The 19435-nt window shown below is 31.9% G+C and overlaps 2 protein-coding genes across 2 annotated transcripts; one reads left to right on the top strand and one right to left on the bottom strand.

Annotated features, from left to right (window-relative positions):
* Window positions 1-1902: 1902 nt before the first annotated feature.
* On the bottom strand, window positions 1903-5022 carry LOC102597050 (peroxidase 60-like). Its single transcript, XM_006362584.2, has 4 exons — window positions 4804-5022; window positions 3681-3860; window positions 3143-3302; window positions 1903-2453 (listed from the first exon to the last, which is right to left on the bottom strand). Exons 1-4 carry the CDS (start codon window positions 5020-5022, stop codon window positions 2020-2022), a joined length of 993 nt encoding a protein of 330 aa, XP_006362646.1. The 3' UTR covers window positions 1903-2019.
* A 3775-nt stretch (window positions 5023-8797) lies between these two features.
* Window positions 8798-15503, top strand: LOC102591744 (mRNA-decapping enzyme-like protein). The gene is made up of 8 exons (XM_006362573.2): window positions 8798-9088; window positions 9311-9351; window positions 10021-10070; window positions 10654-10798; window positions 11718-11774; window positions 12572-12695; window positions 13205-13672; window positions 15160-15503. Exons 1-8 carry the CDS (start codon window positions 8930-8932, stop codon window positions 15214-15216), a joined length of 1101 nt encoding a protein of 366 aa, XP_006362635.1. The 5' UTR covers window positions 8798-8929; the 3' UTR covers window positions 15217-15503.
* Window positions 15504-19435: the final 3932 nt, after the last annotated feature.

Here is a 19435-nt window from a genome sequence, read left to right as displayed (position 1 = left end):
TTAAAATATAGAGAAGAATGGTGATTTTTAGTGATATTGATGGTTAGGATGAAAGGTTGTGATGGTGAGATCTAATGTAAAAAACGGAGTGAGGGGTGGTCAAGAAGAATGGGGAGGAATGGAGTGAAAAAGAAGAAAAATTGTTTTTTTTTAAATAAATAAATAATAAATGACATGTAATTTTAAATCAAATGTGGATGATGATGTGTCATTTTGTTGAGAATTTGAAGTACACGCAGAGCCAAGGGGGTTTTAAATGCTAAGTTACATTGAATTTAAGGGTTCAATTGACAAAGAGTTAAGTAAAAGGGTTCAGAATACAAATGCATATAAGGACAAGGGTCTATTAGATCATTTTGGCTTTCTTTTTTTCTTTTTTTTTTCCCTCTCTTTCTTCACTCAAAAACAACCACCCACATGTAACCACCCACCTGTACACTTCCTCCATTACCATTGTTGAACCACCACTACCATAACAATTCATCTCTCCACCCATCTTCTAATACTTTCTCATAATTTGTCTCACTATTACTCACAATTATTAACACTGCAAATCACCATCAAAATCACCAAATAAGCATTAAAACTATTATTCATGTAGTGAAAAAAATTAAATCGCCATTAATCTCCTTACTCTAATAAAATTCTTCAACCTTCAGATCTTATCTATAGTCTCTATTATTGTTCGATGAAGAATTTAATCTATACTCAATAAGAATTTTACGAACTTGAGCAGCAACCACATGTTGATTATGTTCAACCCTAATAATCTAGTGCTTTCCTCAAGTGTAGAAGGCATAAATCCTTCACTATTGAAAGAAGAAATCAAAAGGGCGTATTTATACCCAAGTCTAAGACAATTAATGATAATTTTGAACTTAAAATAGGTGCCCAGATTGCGTAATTTGGGTGTGCGAGGTGAAGGGGGTGATCCAAATGGATGATAAAATTGTGGTGGTGGTGATGGTGGTACTGCTGATAAATATTGTTGATTTCTTTACCTAAAAGAGGGATGATAAGTGTTGATATGATTCTTGGATTGAGATATGATTTGTGAATTATGGAAGGTGAGGGTGGGGGTGGGGTGACTAGGGAGGAATGGGGGTGGAGAGAGATAAAGCCTAAAAGTTTAGGGGAGTTCATAGTGAAATAAATTAAAACATGTCTCAACACTATGGAGAAGTGAAGAGTAAATACAATGTTGGCGATGAAGAACAACAGTTACCTTGATATATCAGATATTTCACAGCTGGTAGCGCATGTATACTACATGTGAAGAATGTGCTTATCTAGTTTTAAGGTGGTATATATTCTGCTTTAAAATAGTTCAAGGGGGTAATAGAATTTCCGTAAAATATAAGTATGTAGTTGAGAATTTGGTTATAAGTTGAGGGGGGTAACTATTCGGTTATAGTTGAGAATTCGATTCAAAGAAATACTAAGTAATTTAAAGAAATACCATGCACAAAGTAATTTATTGTATTAAGATGTATTGTGTAAATTTAACCACATATTTTTTAATGTATGCTCTTTAAAATGCTTCTCAATACTGGCTTCTTTTCTACATTTCTGAATTTGATAGATACTATTATTTGTCTTTTAGTCCAACCAAAAAGAAATTGAGAGAGAAGTAAAATGGCATGATGATAGAAAAGTATAAAAAGTAGAAAAGAAGGGCATTCCCCTTTTGTTTCATTGATCTGAAAAATAGTTTTAAGAATCAATCAAATTACAACATAAAAAAAAAAGAATTCATAGAAGAAAAACAATACTCAAATTTCAAATGCCAAAGAATCAAGAAAGGAAGAGTTTCCTTGAATCACCTCCTCCCACACCAACTCAAGACAAAAATAAAATTTAATACAATAAGTAAATAAACTATCAATAATCTAGATTGTCCAGACTCTTCAAAAATACTGCTAGGGGCATGTCGTAATTTCTTATGACTTTGTATGCGACAACATTTTTGGAGTGTCCGAACAACATAGATAATTAATAAGTTAACAAAAAGTACTTGTGCTAATTGAACAACCCAAAGAAGAATGGCTTCTTATTCACAACCCTACATGATGTCCTCACTTCTCCTTGTCCATCAGTTAGTACTTCAACTCTACCCAATTTCACCATGGCTTCTCCAAACTTAGCGTAAAAATTAGGGTCCTTGACAATATCACCCACAATTTTCTTTGTCAATCCATCCAATGCTAGTTGTTGATCAATTTTAAGAATCCCATTTCCCTTTTGAATTTCTTGAAAAAATGAGTTATCTACAAATGATGGAGTCCTCATATCAAGAGGAATCTCGTTGTCAAAGGATGGAACTCTAGGACACTTCTTTATTAACTCAGAAAATAGCCAATTGCTCATGGTTGGATCACGAACACCTGTATTACTGAAGTTGTATATCCTATCTTGAATGAGTGAGCAATGAGTTTTTCCAACAGTGTGGCCACCTAGAAATATTGAAAATCCATTCACATTAATTGTATGAAAATAAAGAAGTAACCGTTAATAAAATGAGTTGAAAATCATCAGATATCAGAGTTCAAATTTCAGTGACCTAAGTCTTGATGGCTAAAGTTATACAGTGACCATGTTGGTTATGAGGTAGCATGTACTAGCGGAGTAGAGTCACCAATTATAGAGTTACAATTTCGGTAGAACCAATTATTTGTTTTGGCTTGAGCCTTGTATTTGTGTTTAGAAAATAATTTAATATGTATAAGTAATTTATCCAAAATGTAAAAAAGATTCTGGTTAAATGAGGTGTAAACCATAGAGACAATTGTTCAAATATATTAGTTAGGTGATTTCTTTTATCTGTTTAAAATTCATTGAATAGAGTCACTTGATATTTCCTAAGGAATGCTTTTATATAATGCATTTGTTCGTACCGAACTATTCTAGTGAAAGGTAATATGTGCATGATAAAATAATTGAAATGTGCACAAATTACTGAATATCATCGCAATAAAAAGAAAATATATAGAATAAAAAGAGAATTGTGAAACAAAAGGGTTATTTTTCCTTACTAAAATGCACAAAGATCACTTCTTTTTTTATTTAATCAAAATGGACAAGTTACTTGACTTTGATCGACTTATCGTTAATTTAAACTCGAATTCACAAAATGGGAAATTACCTAGAAGATAAACCATGTCTATTGGAGAAAGATTTTTCTTGCCAAAGACTTTGATGGAATCTGAGACTGAAATTGATGGAGAAGGAAGATTCACATTTGATGCTAAGGAAACTTTCCCATCCTTTCTACCTGTTTCTACCTTGTACCATTTTCCTCCACTCTGTCACATTTTATAATAAAAAATAATACAAATTAGAGTGCATATCACAAAAGATAAAATCTCTAATTTATTTGAAAATAATATAATTTAAACTTCTCTTTTTACCCTTACTAACAAGTTTCTACAACTACAAAAATATTATGAATTGTTTAACATGAGTTTCAAAAGCATTATATTCACACAAATATTACGTTATACTCACTAAGTCCCAAATTAATAGTCACTTTAGCTAAAAAAAAATTATCGAAAGAAATCATCATTTAAGGAATTTAAGATTAAAGTTGAGAATAAGGGTGACTTATAATTAGTAAATTTATATATACCTTATATCTTTATTTTATTTTTAATAAACATGAAAATAATAAAAATGTAATTTACCAAGACAACAGCATCTCTAGCTGCCATAGAAATAATGTCAGCACAAGAGACTAGGCCTTTGCATCTTGCCTCTAAAGCTTCTTTAATTGCATCAATGAGTGGATATCCCCTTACACTTGAATTTGGGAGTGCTTTTTTCTCACTATTGTTTCCATCCAATAGAATTGATGCATCACAACCCTATTCATCATGTACATAATAAAATTATTAGTACATGATTCAATAGAAAATTGAAGAAAAAAAAAAATAGAAAGAGATTATAAAGTGAAGAATTGAATCATTACTAATAAGGGAAAAATTCAGATATCAAATCAAACAAAGCAACAAGGTGAGCATTCTCTTTTTAGTTTCTTACATAGGGCAAGCATGATTGATTGAGCATGTTAAAAAGAATTGTATTGTATATGTCAAAACACATTGCCACAAGGAAATATTTGTTGTTATATTTCATTAAACGTTCTTTTCTTCTTAGTCTATTTTTTTAAAAAAAATAATAGAATTATTTTGTTATATGCAAAACGAGGATAACTAATGTTTCTTAAGACAATACAGAATTTGAACAAAAACTATTGCATTCAGCAGAATTCATAGTTGATATAACTAGCTAGCTCTGCCCCTATACATATTCTATTCTTTAAAATGATTAAACCTTAAACTTCTAATTTAATATCGTAATGATATAATTTTATGGCCTTGAAAATGTCATTTCATATTTAAAACCATAATTTAGAAATAAAATTTTTCCTTCAATCCTTCTTTTATTAAGTTTTGTGTGTCAAATCAAACAACTTCACATAGTGCTGAATCCAGAATTTTCACCAAGTTTGAAATTTTTTTCCTTCTTTTACCAAGCTTCATGTGTTAAATCAAACAACTTCACACAGTAATGAAGCCAGAATTTTCATTACGTTTGAAAAATCTTTTTCTTTTGTCAAGCTTTATACATGGGTCAATATAAGCAACTTCCACACAAAGTGAGACGGTAAAAGTAACAAATATAAGTGGTAAACTACTTTCATCATGACTTAAAATCTTGAATCCGACTCTAATACCGTAAAGGAGGACTTATAAACAAAAGATATTAAAGAAGTAGAAAAAGCAAGAGTTAATTTAAGTTTCTTACATTAACAAAGCAATCATGAAATTGCATACGTAGAAGAGCAGCTGCAATATCCCTTTCCCTGTTTGTAGTATGCCATATTTTTACAACATCTCTAACAACAACTTCAACATCTGTTATACCACATTTTCCTTTGTAAAATTCAAATCTAAGTTCCCCATAACATTCACCACAAAATGCCACAAAAAATAACACAACCACAAGTGCCAATGCTTTAGACATTTTTGCCAATTTTTTTTTTTTTTTTTTTGCTTTTACTTAAATTAATGTGGATGAAATAAACACATTGTATGATCCTATTTATAGTATTTTGCTAAGTTTATTAAGTTAAATAGTTTATGCTTTGCACGACTATTTTAAAGCTATTGTTATAACGTGCCTTCAAGTTGTTGGAAGTAAGAAAAACTGAATAGGTGTATTTTCAGATTATATAGTTGAAGTATGGCTTAACATAGTCTAAATTAAATAATACTCTCCGTCTCAATTTATATGATATATTTCGCTTTCTGAAAGTTAAAGTTGACTTATCTTTGAAGTTGGATTGGATTAAATTGACTTAATATTTTTAAGTTAAATAATTTAGATATTCAAACGTTATATGAAAAGTATTATAAGTTGTGATTCTTATCATGTCAGAGGCGGATTCAGAATTTAGATTGTATGATACGGTTAAGTATTTAAGGTTTTTAGTAACGAACTAATTATATTTTTAAAGTTATGAATTTATATATTGTATTTGTTGCAATTTTAATAAATTATGATTCACGTTGAAAGTATATATTGGATTTAGGTGAACTTGGTATACATATGATCCACCCCTTTCTCTTGTCAATTTGAGAAAAAGAATGATCTTAAAATATTGATCAAAATTTACATAATTTGAATTCAAAAATCAGAATGTTCACATATAAAATTGAAACAGGAATATATATTATAGAAAATACTATATAATTGAAAAAAAGAGATCACAAGGAAGATACATATAAAGATGCACTTCCCATGTCAACTACTAGGAAAAAAGAACATGTAATTATATACTATTTTAATTAAGATTCCTATCATTTGTTTTCCAAATCTTTGAGTTGATTTGTTTCCTAATAATTTTCTTTTAATGTATGTATGATATTTCCATCTGTTCTAAGTTCTGTGACAAAAGAGATCAAATCTTTTTAGAATGGCCTGCAAAGAAGTCATTAAAATATTGGGGGTTAATTCAAAATAGGCATTGATATTATGTTTATTGTAATAATAAAGTCATAAAATTATATATATTACATTAAAATAACCATATATTATCACCATGACAGTAAAGTTATAAAACTATTTTTATCATATTAAACGAACAGATAATTCAATTACAAATTCGTGACGATAATTACAATTTGTCAAAACTCCATAAAAAAATTATAATGACATTAAGGATCCATTACAATTTCGTCACAAATTCATGACAAAAATATTGATTTGTCATTAATTAATTAATTAATTATATATTTTTCTATTACCCTTATTTATAAAAGATAGTTAAAGGACAAACACTGCATCAAACTAACTATATAATGTGCAAAGAAAATTGTACTTCGAATTTTGAACAAACAAGACTCTATTCAAGACACATGTACCAACTATAACATGTGTCCTTCCTTTCATTACTCATACCATTCCTCAGAATTCACTTCACCTTAATTTTATTCGCCTACAACTCCTATGCTTACATCCAGGAAGGTCTATTAAAAGGGACAAACTAGTTATTCAATTAGGTAGGAGTCCTTTCCGTCTTAAAAATTGGGTAGAAGTGGCAAATAGAATTATTAGATTAAAAGATGTTTTCTCAATAATCCTAAACTTTTAACTTTTACACTTTAGTCCAACAATTGTCGTAGTTGTAGAGACAACTTCTTTAATCGTCCGACAACTTCAGTAGTTGTCCAAACAACTACGAAAGATGGTCCTTTTATTAATATTAAAAATTAAAAAATAGAGAAAAAATAAAGAGGGCCCACTTATCCTTTTTTTTAATTGGAAACCTATAAGGCACTTTTAGCTCATTTTTCCCTTACGGCCTTGTTTGTTCTCAAACATGAGTTTTCTACTATTTTTTTTCTATTAACATTAACTATGCTGGGTCTCTGTTATTTTTTCTATGTTCACTGAGTTAATAGCTCTGTTTGATTTGTGGATGCTAGTTTAGAATTTATACTCTCTCTATTTTCATTTCCCCTTAATTGGAACATTATATTGCTACAAACTATTTGTGTACTATTCTATTCTTCACACAACTTAAAATAAAAATGTTTAACACATAATATTTTAACTAGAGTATAAAAATATTCCTTTCTTCTTCAATTTAAGTTTTTAATTGTAGTTGTCCAATGTCCAATTTTGGACATTGAAGCACTAAGATTGTAGGTATGTCTAGGGTTGTGTATCGGTTGGTTCGGTTCGGTTTTGAAGTTTATCTGTTTGACATATTGGTTATCAATTTGTAGAGATATCGATGCTAAACCATTATCGAACCATTAAGAAATTGGCTTATCGGTTATTGGTTTATCGATTTTTGATTGTTATCGTTTCGATTATCGATTTAACCGTTAAGATTTGACACAAAAAAAACATTGAAAATCACTTAGAAACAAGGTGACAAACCAAATGAACGATGCACGTGAGTTCACAAGTTACATCTTGCTCAAAAACAAATATTTTTACATTGTAGAATAACCAAGTGTTTGAGACAACCAGAAATAAAAATAGGAAACCAAACTCTAAGTCAAGGACTTTATATACAAAATGGTATAAATATAATTATTGAATTTACTAGCGGGTTATCGATTAACCCGTTAAGAAAAAATCTCAAACCGTTAAGAATCGATAATTCGATAAGAAAAAAAATCAAAACAGTTATCAAAACCGCTAAACCAATAACTTTTTTTCGATTTAAATTATCGATTTTGATTCAGTTTTGAACGGCCCTAGATATGGCCGTATGGGGAAAGTAAGTAATAAATGTATGTGTTGAAAGAAAGATAAATGACTTGCCTGCATCTAATGATTCGATTACAAATCACTTAACTAGAATGGTATGAACTACACTCTTTTTAAATCTTATTGTTTTGAGTTAGTTGATGACTTGATGCACACAAAGTGTTTGTTGTTGAAACCTGAAACAACTATATATTATTTGGTTGTTGTTTTCTATCTTTTAAAAGTCACCCAACTTTCCCAAGTTAAACTTCTATGATCATCATCCTCCAAAATATAATTTTTGATACCTATTTATTTTTTTATTTTTTTATTTTTTTGGAATCCCAGGATAACCCGCAGCCGCTATAACCTCTGCCACAGCCTCTGCCCTTCGGGTGAGAACTCTGTGGTGAGCACTTTGTGCGCACTGGATAAACCCTCCACTGTGTAATAGCCTGCAAACCACATAGGGGATGTAAACCGCACTAGGCAAGCCCTATGCGACATGCTTGACTCAGAAGACATTGAGGGGGGATCGATCCCGGGTCATCCGTGTGGATAACCACCCTTCAAACCAACTGAGTTATCCCGAAGGACCATACCTATTTATTAATATAGGTAAAATTATAGATTTTATTTTTTAAAAAAAATAATATTTAATTATTGGTTTTTCAATGAATTTTTTATTATATTTTAGTGTTCTTTAATATTTTTTATATCTTTTTTTCTGTTATTCTTCTTTAATCGAATTTAATAATATGAATATTTTAGATATGTTATGAGATTAGTCAAATTCATGTTTTCTACAACTGATTATATCACAATATTTAGTAATTCTGTAATTTCCATTGTTAATCAATTACACAAAAAATAAATAAATTTAATCGTCAAGATAAAATCTTCAAAGTTTCAACCCTAAACAATTAGTTTTTACTAATACTGAAATATTATAATTTATATATATAGTAATATATATAAATTTTATATTCAATATTTCCATAATTTTTTTTATTAAAATAATTATAAATTACAAGTGTCTTCTTCCCTAGGCATCTCCCAAGTAAAAGATACATCAGCAAAAACCCCAATTCGAAGGATTTCTAGGGTTTTTTTTTTTCCACAAGTTCAACAATAATCGTAAATTCAGCTGTAGATTCAGTACAAAATAATGTCTCAGAACGGGAAATTAATGCCGAATTTGGACCAAAACAGTACAAAGCTCCTTAACTTAACGGTTCTTCAGAGAATCGATCCATTTGTTGAAGAAATCTTGATTACTGCTGCTCATGTTACTTTATATGAATTCAATATCGATAATAGCCAATGGGTATTCAGTTTCTTTTAATAAAAATTGAATCTTTATTTGTTATGATTTTTTTTGTGTGGGGATATGTGTGAGATTTTAGCAAAATCTTTTAGTTTATTGAAGAAAATTATTGTATTTGAATTGAATGAGTTGGAATGGTAGATGATGATTAGTTTGGGATTGAGTGGAGTTTATTGATTGACTTGTATTTGAGTACTGATGTTGTTTTCATTTCTTCTGTAGAGTCGAAAGGATGTGGAAGGATCCTTGTTTGTTGTCAAGAGGTAAGCAATTTGTTTTTTTATATGATCATGGTGTTCGGGTTAGCTTTTGTACACGACTAATTCTATGGCACCTCCCTAGCAATAGGTACTAGTTAACTCTTGACCGTCAAGGCTAGGATAGATAGGATGGGTAGAAATCACTTTGTGTTTTTTTGTGTATGTTGGAATTTGAACATGATGCCTCATGGATTTCAACTCACCTTATTGACCACTAGGCCACAACCTTGGGTGTGTATGCATTTGGGGGTTTATGAACTTGCTGTTCTTTTTTTTTCTTAGGCTTTTCTTTCTCTGACCTATTTCAGGACTTGATTAAATTGGTGATGTTTGAGGTGTATTTCTGTTTTTTTCTTTTTGTTTTGTGGAAAGGTTTTAGATATAATATGGTCAAAATTTGTATGTCACAGTGTTAAGTGTGAATTTTGAAGAATCTGCATTATACAGATGTAATTTGCCTTGATAGTCAAATTATTTACTAGTAATGGAATTAAGCTGAGCACAGTAGAGAAAAATTACCATACAGGATTGCTATAGCCAACCCATCTAGCTATAGATTGGGACTAAGTTGATTGATTGATTGGAAGTTTCTAGATTTAATGCATTGTTCTTCTTCCTGAGTAATGGTATAGCAATATGAGATACCTAATATTTCTTTGGCGGGTGTTGCAGGAGTGCTCAACCTCGGTTTCAGTTCATTGTTATGAACCGCAGAAATACAGGTTAGTTATTTGTTTTCTGTTCAAAATGTTTCTGCTTGGATTGTATCTTTCCAGAACTTTTGCAAGGTTCTTTGATGTTGATGAATCTCAAGGGGGTGTAAGTTACCTTGGAGAATCCCGAAGTAGTAAACCTGACATCCAATTTGTGTCAAGAGATAGTAATGAAGTAGTCACATTTGCAGGAAATCACTGGAATGACAATTGATGACATCATATCTTTTAGAGTCAATGGGACTTTGTTAAGAACAGATCACAATGGAAGCAGAGAATCTGCATTGGTGATAGGCTGATAGCAATTAGTTAGGATTAAGACTTAATTGATGTTGCTACACTTAACTTTAGGAAAGGTATTTGCTAAGAGTCTTTTTTTTTATGGTTAGGAGCTTGTATATTCCTGTTGGTACAAGTGTAAGATTGAATATTTTCTAGTTTTAGGGAGCTCCTAGTAGTGGAATGAAATAGGCCATGTTGACATGATTCCATGTTGCTCATAAGTTGGTACAAAAAGTTGAAATTTTGCTTTCTACGAGCATGTCTTTTTAGTTCTTTCATGCTAAAGATATGTCTTTATTCGTACAAGCAGATAATTTGGTGGAGGATCTTTTGGGAGATTTTGAGTTCGAGCTCCAGCTCCCATATTTATTATATCGAAATTCTTCACAAGAAGTAAATGGGATATGGTTCTACAATTCACGTGAATGTGAAGAAGTTGCAAACCTCTTTAATAGGTGACCTTTTAAATCTCTTTTTCCCTCCATAACTCATTCTTTTCCCATCTCCCACGTCCCCTTTTCTCTGTGTGTGTGTGTTTAGTTCTACTCACAATTCACTGTGTTAATTCTATGAGAAAATATTAATTAGATTTGTATTGTGGAACTTTGAGGACTCAATTGCCTACGCAGTCATTCTTTTGGAGTATGTGCTTGTAATCTAAATATTCCATGATTATGGAAGTGAAATTAGCTAGTTCTGCTGCCTATAGGTTGGACTTCTCTAGAACCTCAGTCTATAACATCTAAATTTGTTGTAATGAATAGCCCAACGATTAGCAGAATGGTATGTTTGGCTTTGTCATTGTTTTAATTAGGTGAATGGTTAGATGACGTTCAAACTTAAAGTTGCAGCTTTGTTTCATTGCATTTTCCTGATCAGTAAAGAGATAAGCTGTTTTACTTTGGCTTGGGATTGTTATCCATTTAATTTCCAAAGCAGCTGAACTGTTTTACTCTGGTTCAGGGGTATTCTTCTTTTACCTTCCAGAACACCTCCGACTCCTCTCTTTCCATATTACCCACTATACAAGCTGAAATGGTTTACTAGATCTTCATCTCATCTTTTCGATTAAGTTTCTCATAGAGCTATTGAGAAGTTGAGTATATGTTTGTATGACTTGAAGCTTTAAGGCAAAGGCATCTATCAGAAAGGGGGAAAAGGGGTAGAGATTCAAGCTTGCATCTATGCAAAACAACTTCTTCACTGCTTCACTCTTATCTATTTATCACCATAATGAGAAGGGACTGGATCGGATGAGTACCCTTTTTTGGTTGTTCTGTGCACTGATTACCATGTCAATCTTCTCTTGCCTTTTCTTGTTAACGTTGTCTTACTATGCCTGATAATCTGTTTTGATATTTCACTTGTGATCAGGATACTGAGTGCTTATTCCAAGGTGCCTACCAAGTTCAAATTACCATCCAACCAGAGGTATTTTAGTACATATTTGTAAAGATCAGAATATATTTATTGATCAAAATGTTAGATTCTCTTGGATTATTAAAGCATTTTATTTCTAAACAGTTTGACGTTGATCTATTCCTTGATTTATGTCTCAGATATAGTAGTTTAACTTGGCACTTAAAAAGTTTTTGGTCTTCCCTCTGTTTGCTAGAATCTTGAACTGCAATATGACTGACAGAAAGCATAATAAATTCAAATCGATGCCATCCTAAAGAACCTGGTCAATGAGATACCGTTTGATTCTTTTCAAGGGTCGAACAGTTCAGTTTCAAATACTGTTAAAAACAATTGTAGATGCTCATAGATATGGTTAAAATCTAAGTTGCAGAACGATTTTGACAGCAGAACTGTGAAATAAGAAAGTTATCAGAGTGTCACTGAGATGAGCAGGATAATGTTTGTATCTGCGGTGGAAGTATGCTTTTAGTGAAACGTGAGTATTGTTGAATGGGCCTTTGAATTGTTGGGTCTTGTATACTGTTTGAATAGCTTGGTCCTTGTCCTACCCTGGGTGCTTTCTATAGCCAACTTGCTCATAAAAACTAGCTATATGCATGGTGAAAGTGAACGAAAAGCTAATGAGACATTACTTTGTGAGAAGTGAGCTTTTAGTTGCAAGCAAACTACAATATCTTTGGAGAGGTGAATAGTTTGGAGGGTTGGTTTAGGATTTTAACCATTTGCTCAAAATAGTCTGTGACTGAAGGCAAATTGCACTCAGTTGGATTCTGAGAGGAACTTTGGTTTATGTAATTTTGATACAGTGAATTTGAAGAGCTGGAAGCAGTTCCAAGCATGTCGGTAATGGATGGTCCCCTGGAGCCATCATCTACTACATCAAATACTGCAGATGTCCCAGATGATCGTTCCTTTGTGAATTTCTTCAGTGTATGCCCTTTCTTCCCTTCTACTTGCTCTTTTTGTCTCCACGTAATGTGGCTGTTATGCAGCGTATATCTTGCAGAAAATAATGTCTTTTCATGTGTCAGTCCCCTTGGAAAATCTAAATACTTTTTATCATCAACCTTTGCTTTGGGATCATTAGTTCTTATAATAGACAGTCCTGTAAAATTATTAGTGACACCTTTGTATGAGATGTATACAAGATGTTAATTAACCATATGGTTATTTTTACGAATTCTCATGTGACATTCCAAACATTAAGAAACCCATCTATCAAGGGAGACCAACTGAGATTCCCTGTTATTTCTCCTAAAGAAGTAATACTGACTCATTTGATGCATTATTCCACCCTTCTATATTGAGATCATGTACTTGGTAATTTAAGTGGAGATACTTCTAGACTTATACCATGTTAGAGATGAAAATTTTGTTTGTATATGTTTTTGTTTCATACATTGTTAACTTGACTGAATTTTTAGCATTTCATTTTGCAGAATGCTATGAGAATTGGTAGTGGTCCAAATGCTACAGTTCAGGGACAGTCGTATGACTCAACTGCAGTAGCCCTACCTTCTCCTCTTCCTCCTCCTGCTGTACCTCCCTCTTCAGCACCTGCACTGTCTCAATCTCCTCTTTCTACATCTTCGACTTTGATGCCTACCGTTGATGCTCCTGAACCTGATACCAGTGCTAGAAGGTCTTCAAATCTTGTGAAACCATCATCATTCTTTGGTCCTCCTTCCTCTTCTCCACTGATACCTCCTGTTTCTTCATCTGTGCCTACTGCTCCTCCAATTCATTCCCCTGGGAATCTACAACGCCGTTACGGAGCTCCTTTGCTTCAGCCATTTCCTCCTCCGAATCCGCCTCCATCTCTCACTCCTACTTCTGCTCCTAGCCCAAACAATGGACATGTTATTAACAGAGACAAAGTGCGCGAGGCATTTTTGATGCTTGTTCAAGTAAGTGTTCCTGAATTCAGTAGTTACTTTGCTATGTGAGCTTTTTATGGCGCTAAAGTTTTAAAAAATTGCAATCGACTACATTTGCTCTAATAATGAAAATCTGTATTCAAAGCTAAGGGGTCGGCTGGTCAGCTGAAGTGAGGGGGTATGTATTTAGAAAAAGAATTACTTCCAGCAACGTCTGACACTATGCTGGAGCTGCTGAAGAAGTCCCACATCGGTCAATAAGCGGATGGGTGGTCTCTTAATATAGCTTGGGCAATTCTCACCTCTTGAACTAGCTTTTGGGGTTGAGTTAAGGCCAAGATCCATTTCTTAAAATGGTATCAAAGTAGGACACATCCCGATTCACGTTCACGATGTTGGGCCTCCATATTAAAATTGTCCACACTCCAGATGTCCAACCCTAGGCGTGAGGGGGGTGTTGAAGAAGCCCCACATCTGTCTATTATGGGATGGGTGGTCTCTTCATCTGGCTTGGGCTCCTCACCTCTTGAGCTAGCTTTTAGAGTTGAGTTAGGCCTTAGATCCATTTATTAGCAGGAGAAAATCCACATTATGAATGTTACTAAGAGTACTCAACTAAGAAGAAAAACGAAAAAAGAAAGAGAGGAGTACGGAAACAATTGCTTTGAGACTTACTGTTGGAAGTTGGAACTGGTTTTTGGTTGCTTCTCTCATTCCTATGGGATGTAATTTTTAATCTGTAATATAGTCTGGATGCCTTTCCCATCGTGGGGAACATAAGGACATTTATAGTTTTGAAATTAAGCACCTTACTTTCCCAAGGACCAAATGTTCTATTTGAAGGGCATCTCTTAAACTCCAAAATAAATTGAACTGTTCTTCCTACAAATCCTTGGATGAGATATCTAAAAGTTCCTGAACCCCTAAATCTCTTCCCATTCATTTTGGCACCCGTCAATATCCGCCCATTTCCAACTCCCTTCAGCTCCTCTAATTGTTTCCAATCTGTCGTCATTTCTTCTCTTTTCCATCTTGGCCTCCCCAGATCTTAAGAGAGAGTTCCCCTCTCGAAACTCTCTTCCTTGACTATGAACTAAGCTATTATTGAATTAGCTTGAGGATACTTAAGAAACTCACAAATTTAAATTCCGGACGTGCCTTTATTGACCAAGGTCACATTTGAGGGGGTGATTTACAAGAATGACCTTGGAGGTGGGTGGGTGGTCTTGAAATGTTGACCCCGCTTGTACCATGGACAAAACTTCGAGTTTAACTAGTTTTGACTTTTGATCTTAAATGATCTACCCATGGGGCAAGTGGGGATCAAAAGTTCAAGACCGCGTATTTCCAACCTAGCTCACACAATTCATTGGTTTCTAGTTTTGTTGGTGTAGCTAGTTGACTAGCTAGGCTGTTTTAAATACTCCTGTCTTGAGATTTTTCCCTTACATCTTATTAAGTGCCTATTTTTCTCTATTAAGTTACGCATCTGATTTTCGTCTCTATTTCCGTAACAGGATGACCAATTCATTGACATGGTATGCCGCGCTCTTGTGAATGCTCATCATACATGATAACTAGAGGAACCACCGCGCTTCACTTGATGACATAAAACAGTGTTACTGGCAGAAATATGGATCTCTATTGGGTTCCTGCTGTTTATAGTGTCTTTGAGACCTATCTTGTATATAGTATTATGGTCTTGGTTTTACTAGTTTAGATTTGATGTTTTACCTTACATACAATGTTTGTGGGTTTTACTATTCTGGAACTTCAATGCTTCATTTAGCCTAAGTTCCATCTCTGTGTTTTTTGTTCATTAACAAAAAACAATCATGAAATTGGAGTTTCTATCTGAAAACCAGCGGAAGTTCCACGTAGATTTATTCCACCAGCTGTAGCAGCTGTCGACTGATAGGCGACCCTATCTCTATGCAGAAGGAGTGGTCATCGAATAAGGTTTCCTTTCCTATATTTTTTTGAATTTCCCTATTTGATCTAGTAAGGGGAAAGGCAGATCGCTTACCTTAAACAGAAGATCAATATCGTACACAAGGCAATATCGCCCTATTAGAGATTAAAAAAAAAATAGTCAGACCTTCTTCCTAATTAATGTTTTTTTTAAGTGATGTGTAAATGAAAACACGACAAGTATTTAGAGACAGAGAGAGTACGGCTCCTTTAACTCATGCGGAAGATACAATCAATGACTTCGTTAATATACTAAATTACTCCATCCTATATTCTTTCATTTCATTTAAAAGGGTAATTTTTTTTCTTTCAAAATGCACAAACAGCCACTAAATTTTTAATTTAACCAAAAGGACACTTTGTTGGTCAGGGAGCGAGATATGTTTGTGATTTAATTGTCGTTAATGATGTAAAAAAATCAGTGATACATGTTTATGATTTTCATTCTTCAGATATATCAGCGATTGCTCATTTTTTTTCTTTTAATTATCGATGTCCAGCCAGTGAGTTTCTCAAATTTTATTTTATTTTTTAAATGCACCCCATCAAGAATTTTTTAAAAATAAAATAAAAAGGAACATCTCACCCATTATAAGTGAAATGTAATTTTAATCTATTTTTTCTGAAAAAAATCGTTGTTCTGTCATCGAGTTTGTCAATTTTTATATTTTTTTGAATTCAACTTGCTGCACATGAACTAACAATTGAAAAAAAAAAAAAGTGAAAAGTTCACATGCATGTAAAAAACAAAAGTTAGGTTCTAATTCATTGGTTGAAAATTATTTTCAGCTTATAGGTGCATTTGACTACGCACAAGAGGATATAGGTGCATTTGACTACGCACATTATTTATGAAAATAACGTCGAAATAATATATTTCAGCTTCTATTTATAGGTGATCAAACAAAATATTTTCACTGACATATGAGACATTCTTGCGTATTAATTGAAAATCCAAAACATGTTCAAAAAGGATATCAACATACGGCGGGAAGATATGAGGCATTAGTACATATATTTTGAAAAAAAATTAAATTATTATAACGATCTTTAATTATTTTTTAACTACTGATAATTTTTATTTATTTTAGATTAGGAGTAACAAAATGCAATATCGTCGAGCTCAGATGATTGAAAATGATGCAAGTCAATCTAATTAAATGAGATATTTAGCCGAGGAGTTTGCCCGTCTGCTAAATGAAATATGAGTGAACTCCTCTACTAAATATCTCATTTCATTAAATTGAGTTGCATCATTTTCAATCATCCGAGCTCGACAATACTACATTTCGTGACTCCTAGTGTAAAATAAATAAAAATAATGTAAAAACTTATTAGTAATTAAAAAATTATTAAAAATCGTTATAATGATTTAAATCTTTTCAAAATATACGTACTAATGACTTATGTCTTCCTGCCATGTGTTGATGCCTTCTTTGTGTAACATGTTTTAAAATTTCAATTAACATGCGGAATGCCTCAAATATCAATGAAAGTACTTTATTTGATCAACTTATAAAAAGAGGCTAAAATATATTATTTCGACGCTATTTTCATAAATAATGTTCGTAGTTAAACGTACCTATATCCTCTTGTGTTATTTTGATTTGTTTATCACGTTTGTAATGATTTTCATTAAAGTGAGTGTACGGTCCAGGAATATATTGAAAATAACCAAACTAACTCACAACACGATCAATTATGTGCCACTCAGGATAAATTTCACGAATAAGAAGTATGTGTGCCATCTAGACAAATTGTCCTAACCGACACCACTCAGGTAATTCTTTAATAACTTCTTTTGAATAAGACTAGCAAATAATCTATATAAAAAAAGGCAAGTAAGATAATATTAAATATTTTGACAAAAAATTAAAAAAAAATTAGTTATGCATATTAATTAAAACTAACAAAAAATTTAGTGATACCAAACATTTATACTCAAAGGACAAAATAACAATAGCTATCTACCTAAATATTCTATAGTAGAAAAAATATCACATGTATATACAAAAGAATCTTACAAAATAAAAAAGATTTACTATTATGTTAGTATATGATTTGATGTAACACAACAACATAATATACTTTGGAAATATGCCAAGAACTATGTATTTGTTACTATATTCACATGTTGATTTTCATCTTGGACAGTGGGATACAAATATAAATAATTAAAAATTTAAACAAAATGAGTATTTGTTTAGAAAGTTTTTTTATAAAACTTATTTTTTTGTAATAGAAAATAATAATATTTAAATACCTGATCATCAGTTAGGTTATCTAGTACATCTCTAATCACGACAATTATATTTTGTGCCTTATTTTGATGAATTCTTCTACGTCAAGTTCAATTACGTGCAATTGGAGCTTCAAGTTGATTGGTCCTTTGAGGAAACAATGATGCTTGTAGTAGAAGGAATACCCTTTCATGTCCAAATCTATAATAAATAAAATATAACAATTTTTAAAATATAATAAAATTTAAAGTGCAGAGTACTAAAGCACAAAAAATAATTTAAAAAGTTTATTACATACCTGCACTAGAGAGAGAAATCCACAAACAGCCTTTGATGTTTGCAATGATGCGCGACATAAGCAATTATACAAATATAATAATACAATCGTTTCCCATGCTTGTATTGACATTGCATTTAAATTTCTCATGTCAATTAAAAAGTCCAAATTAATCTAATTATTAGATTTATTTGGAAAAATACTATCCCACCGCATTATCATATCAGATATAATCTAGATCCATGTTACACCTCATTCTCAATCGAATCATCGGTAATATCATTTAAATTTTAAATCATTAATATACTCAATTAATTTGGATATAGACATTCTACTAACACCAGAAAAACAATCACTATCGGGAAACTATCCCATCACCATTTGGTGTCTACCTAAAAATTTCTAAATTATTAGCGTCATTTAAAATTATATGATTACCATCTATAACCATTCCAAACAAAATTTTCACATCTTACAAAGTAATGATAGTTTCACCAGTTCCCATACGAAAGGTATGTGTTTATGATTATGAACGCCACATTTCAATTAAAGCAGAAATTAGTCCAAAGTCTTGACACAAATATTACATTATTAATTTTTTTACTCACAAATTTCAAAACACTACAAATGCAAGGATGTAATGGACAACGATTTATTTGTTGCCAAATTTAACATGATCGCGACGTGTATATAAACATTTTTTCTCTCATCTTAAGCTACCATTTCAAATTCCTTCGGAACGATGTTAAACTTAAATTTTGAATACATCATACTCCGTTTGGATCTAGAATGTACATAGATATTTGAAAAATGCATATTTATATTTTAAAAAATATCAAAAAATTGTTAATGTTAATACAACGGTTTAAAGAGGAGTATTTTCAATACAAAAGTGATTGATAACTAATTCTTAAACTTTTAAATAAAATAAATTAAAATTTACCTCAAATTGTAGACTTCACTAAGAAAATATAATTCGATAGATAGAGAGTTGGTATTGAAAAAGTTTGAACCAACTTACAAAGAACAACTGTTGGATATAAATAAGGAAATTATGAGTGGGGACAACATTTGAAAAAAAAATTACATATGAACTTTTTGTCCACATCTTTAAATTATAAAATTCTTTTAACAGTAAATAAAACAATAATTCCCGTAAACCTTTATTTTATCTATTAAAATAAACAACTTGCATGTGAATAATTTCAGATAATAAAATCTGTCAAAACATCACGTAAACTGTGACTGATTTTTCTTATCCACTTTTTATGATTATTATATTATTTTACACAAGTAAAAAAAATT

Source organism: Solanum tuberosum, unplaced genomic scaffold (genome assembly GCF_000226075.1).
Source record: "Solanum tuberosum cultivar DM 1-3 516 R44 unplaced genomic scaffold, SolTub_3.0 scf00394, whole genome shotgun sequence".
Lineage (NCBI taxonomy): Eukaryota > Viridiplantae > Streptophyta > Magnoliopsida > Solanales > Solanaceae > Solanum > Solanum tuberosum.
The sequence above is the reverse complement of the archived record's forward strand: the minus strand, read 5'-3'. Positions and strand labels throughout refer to the sequence as shown.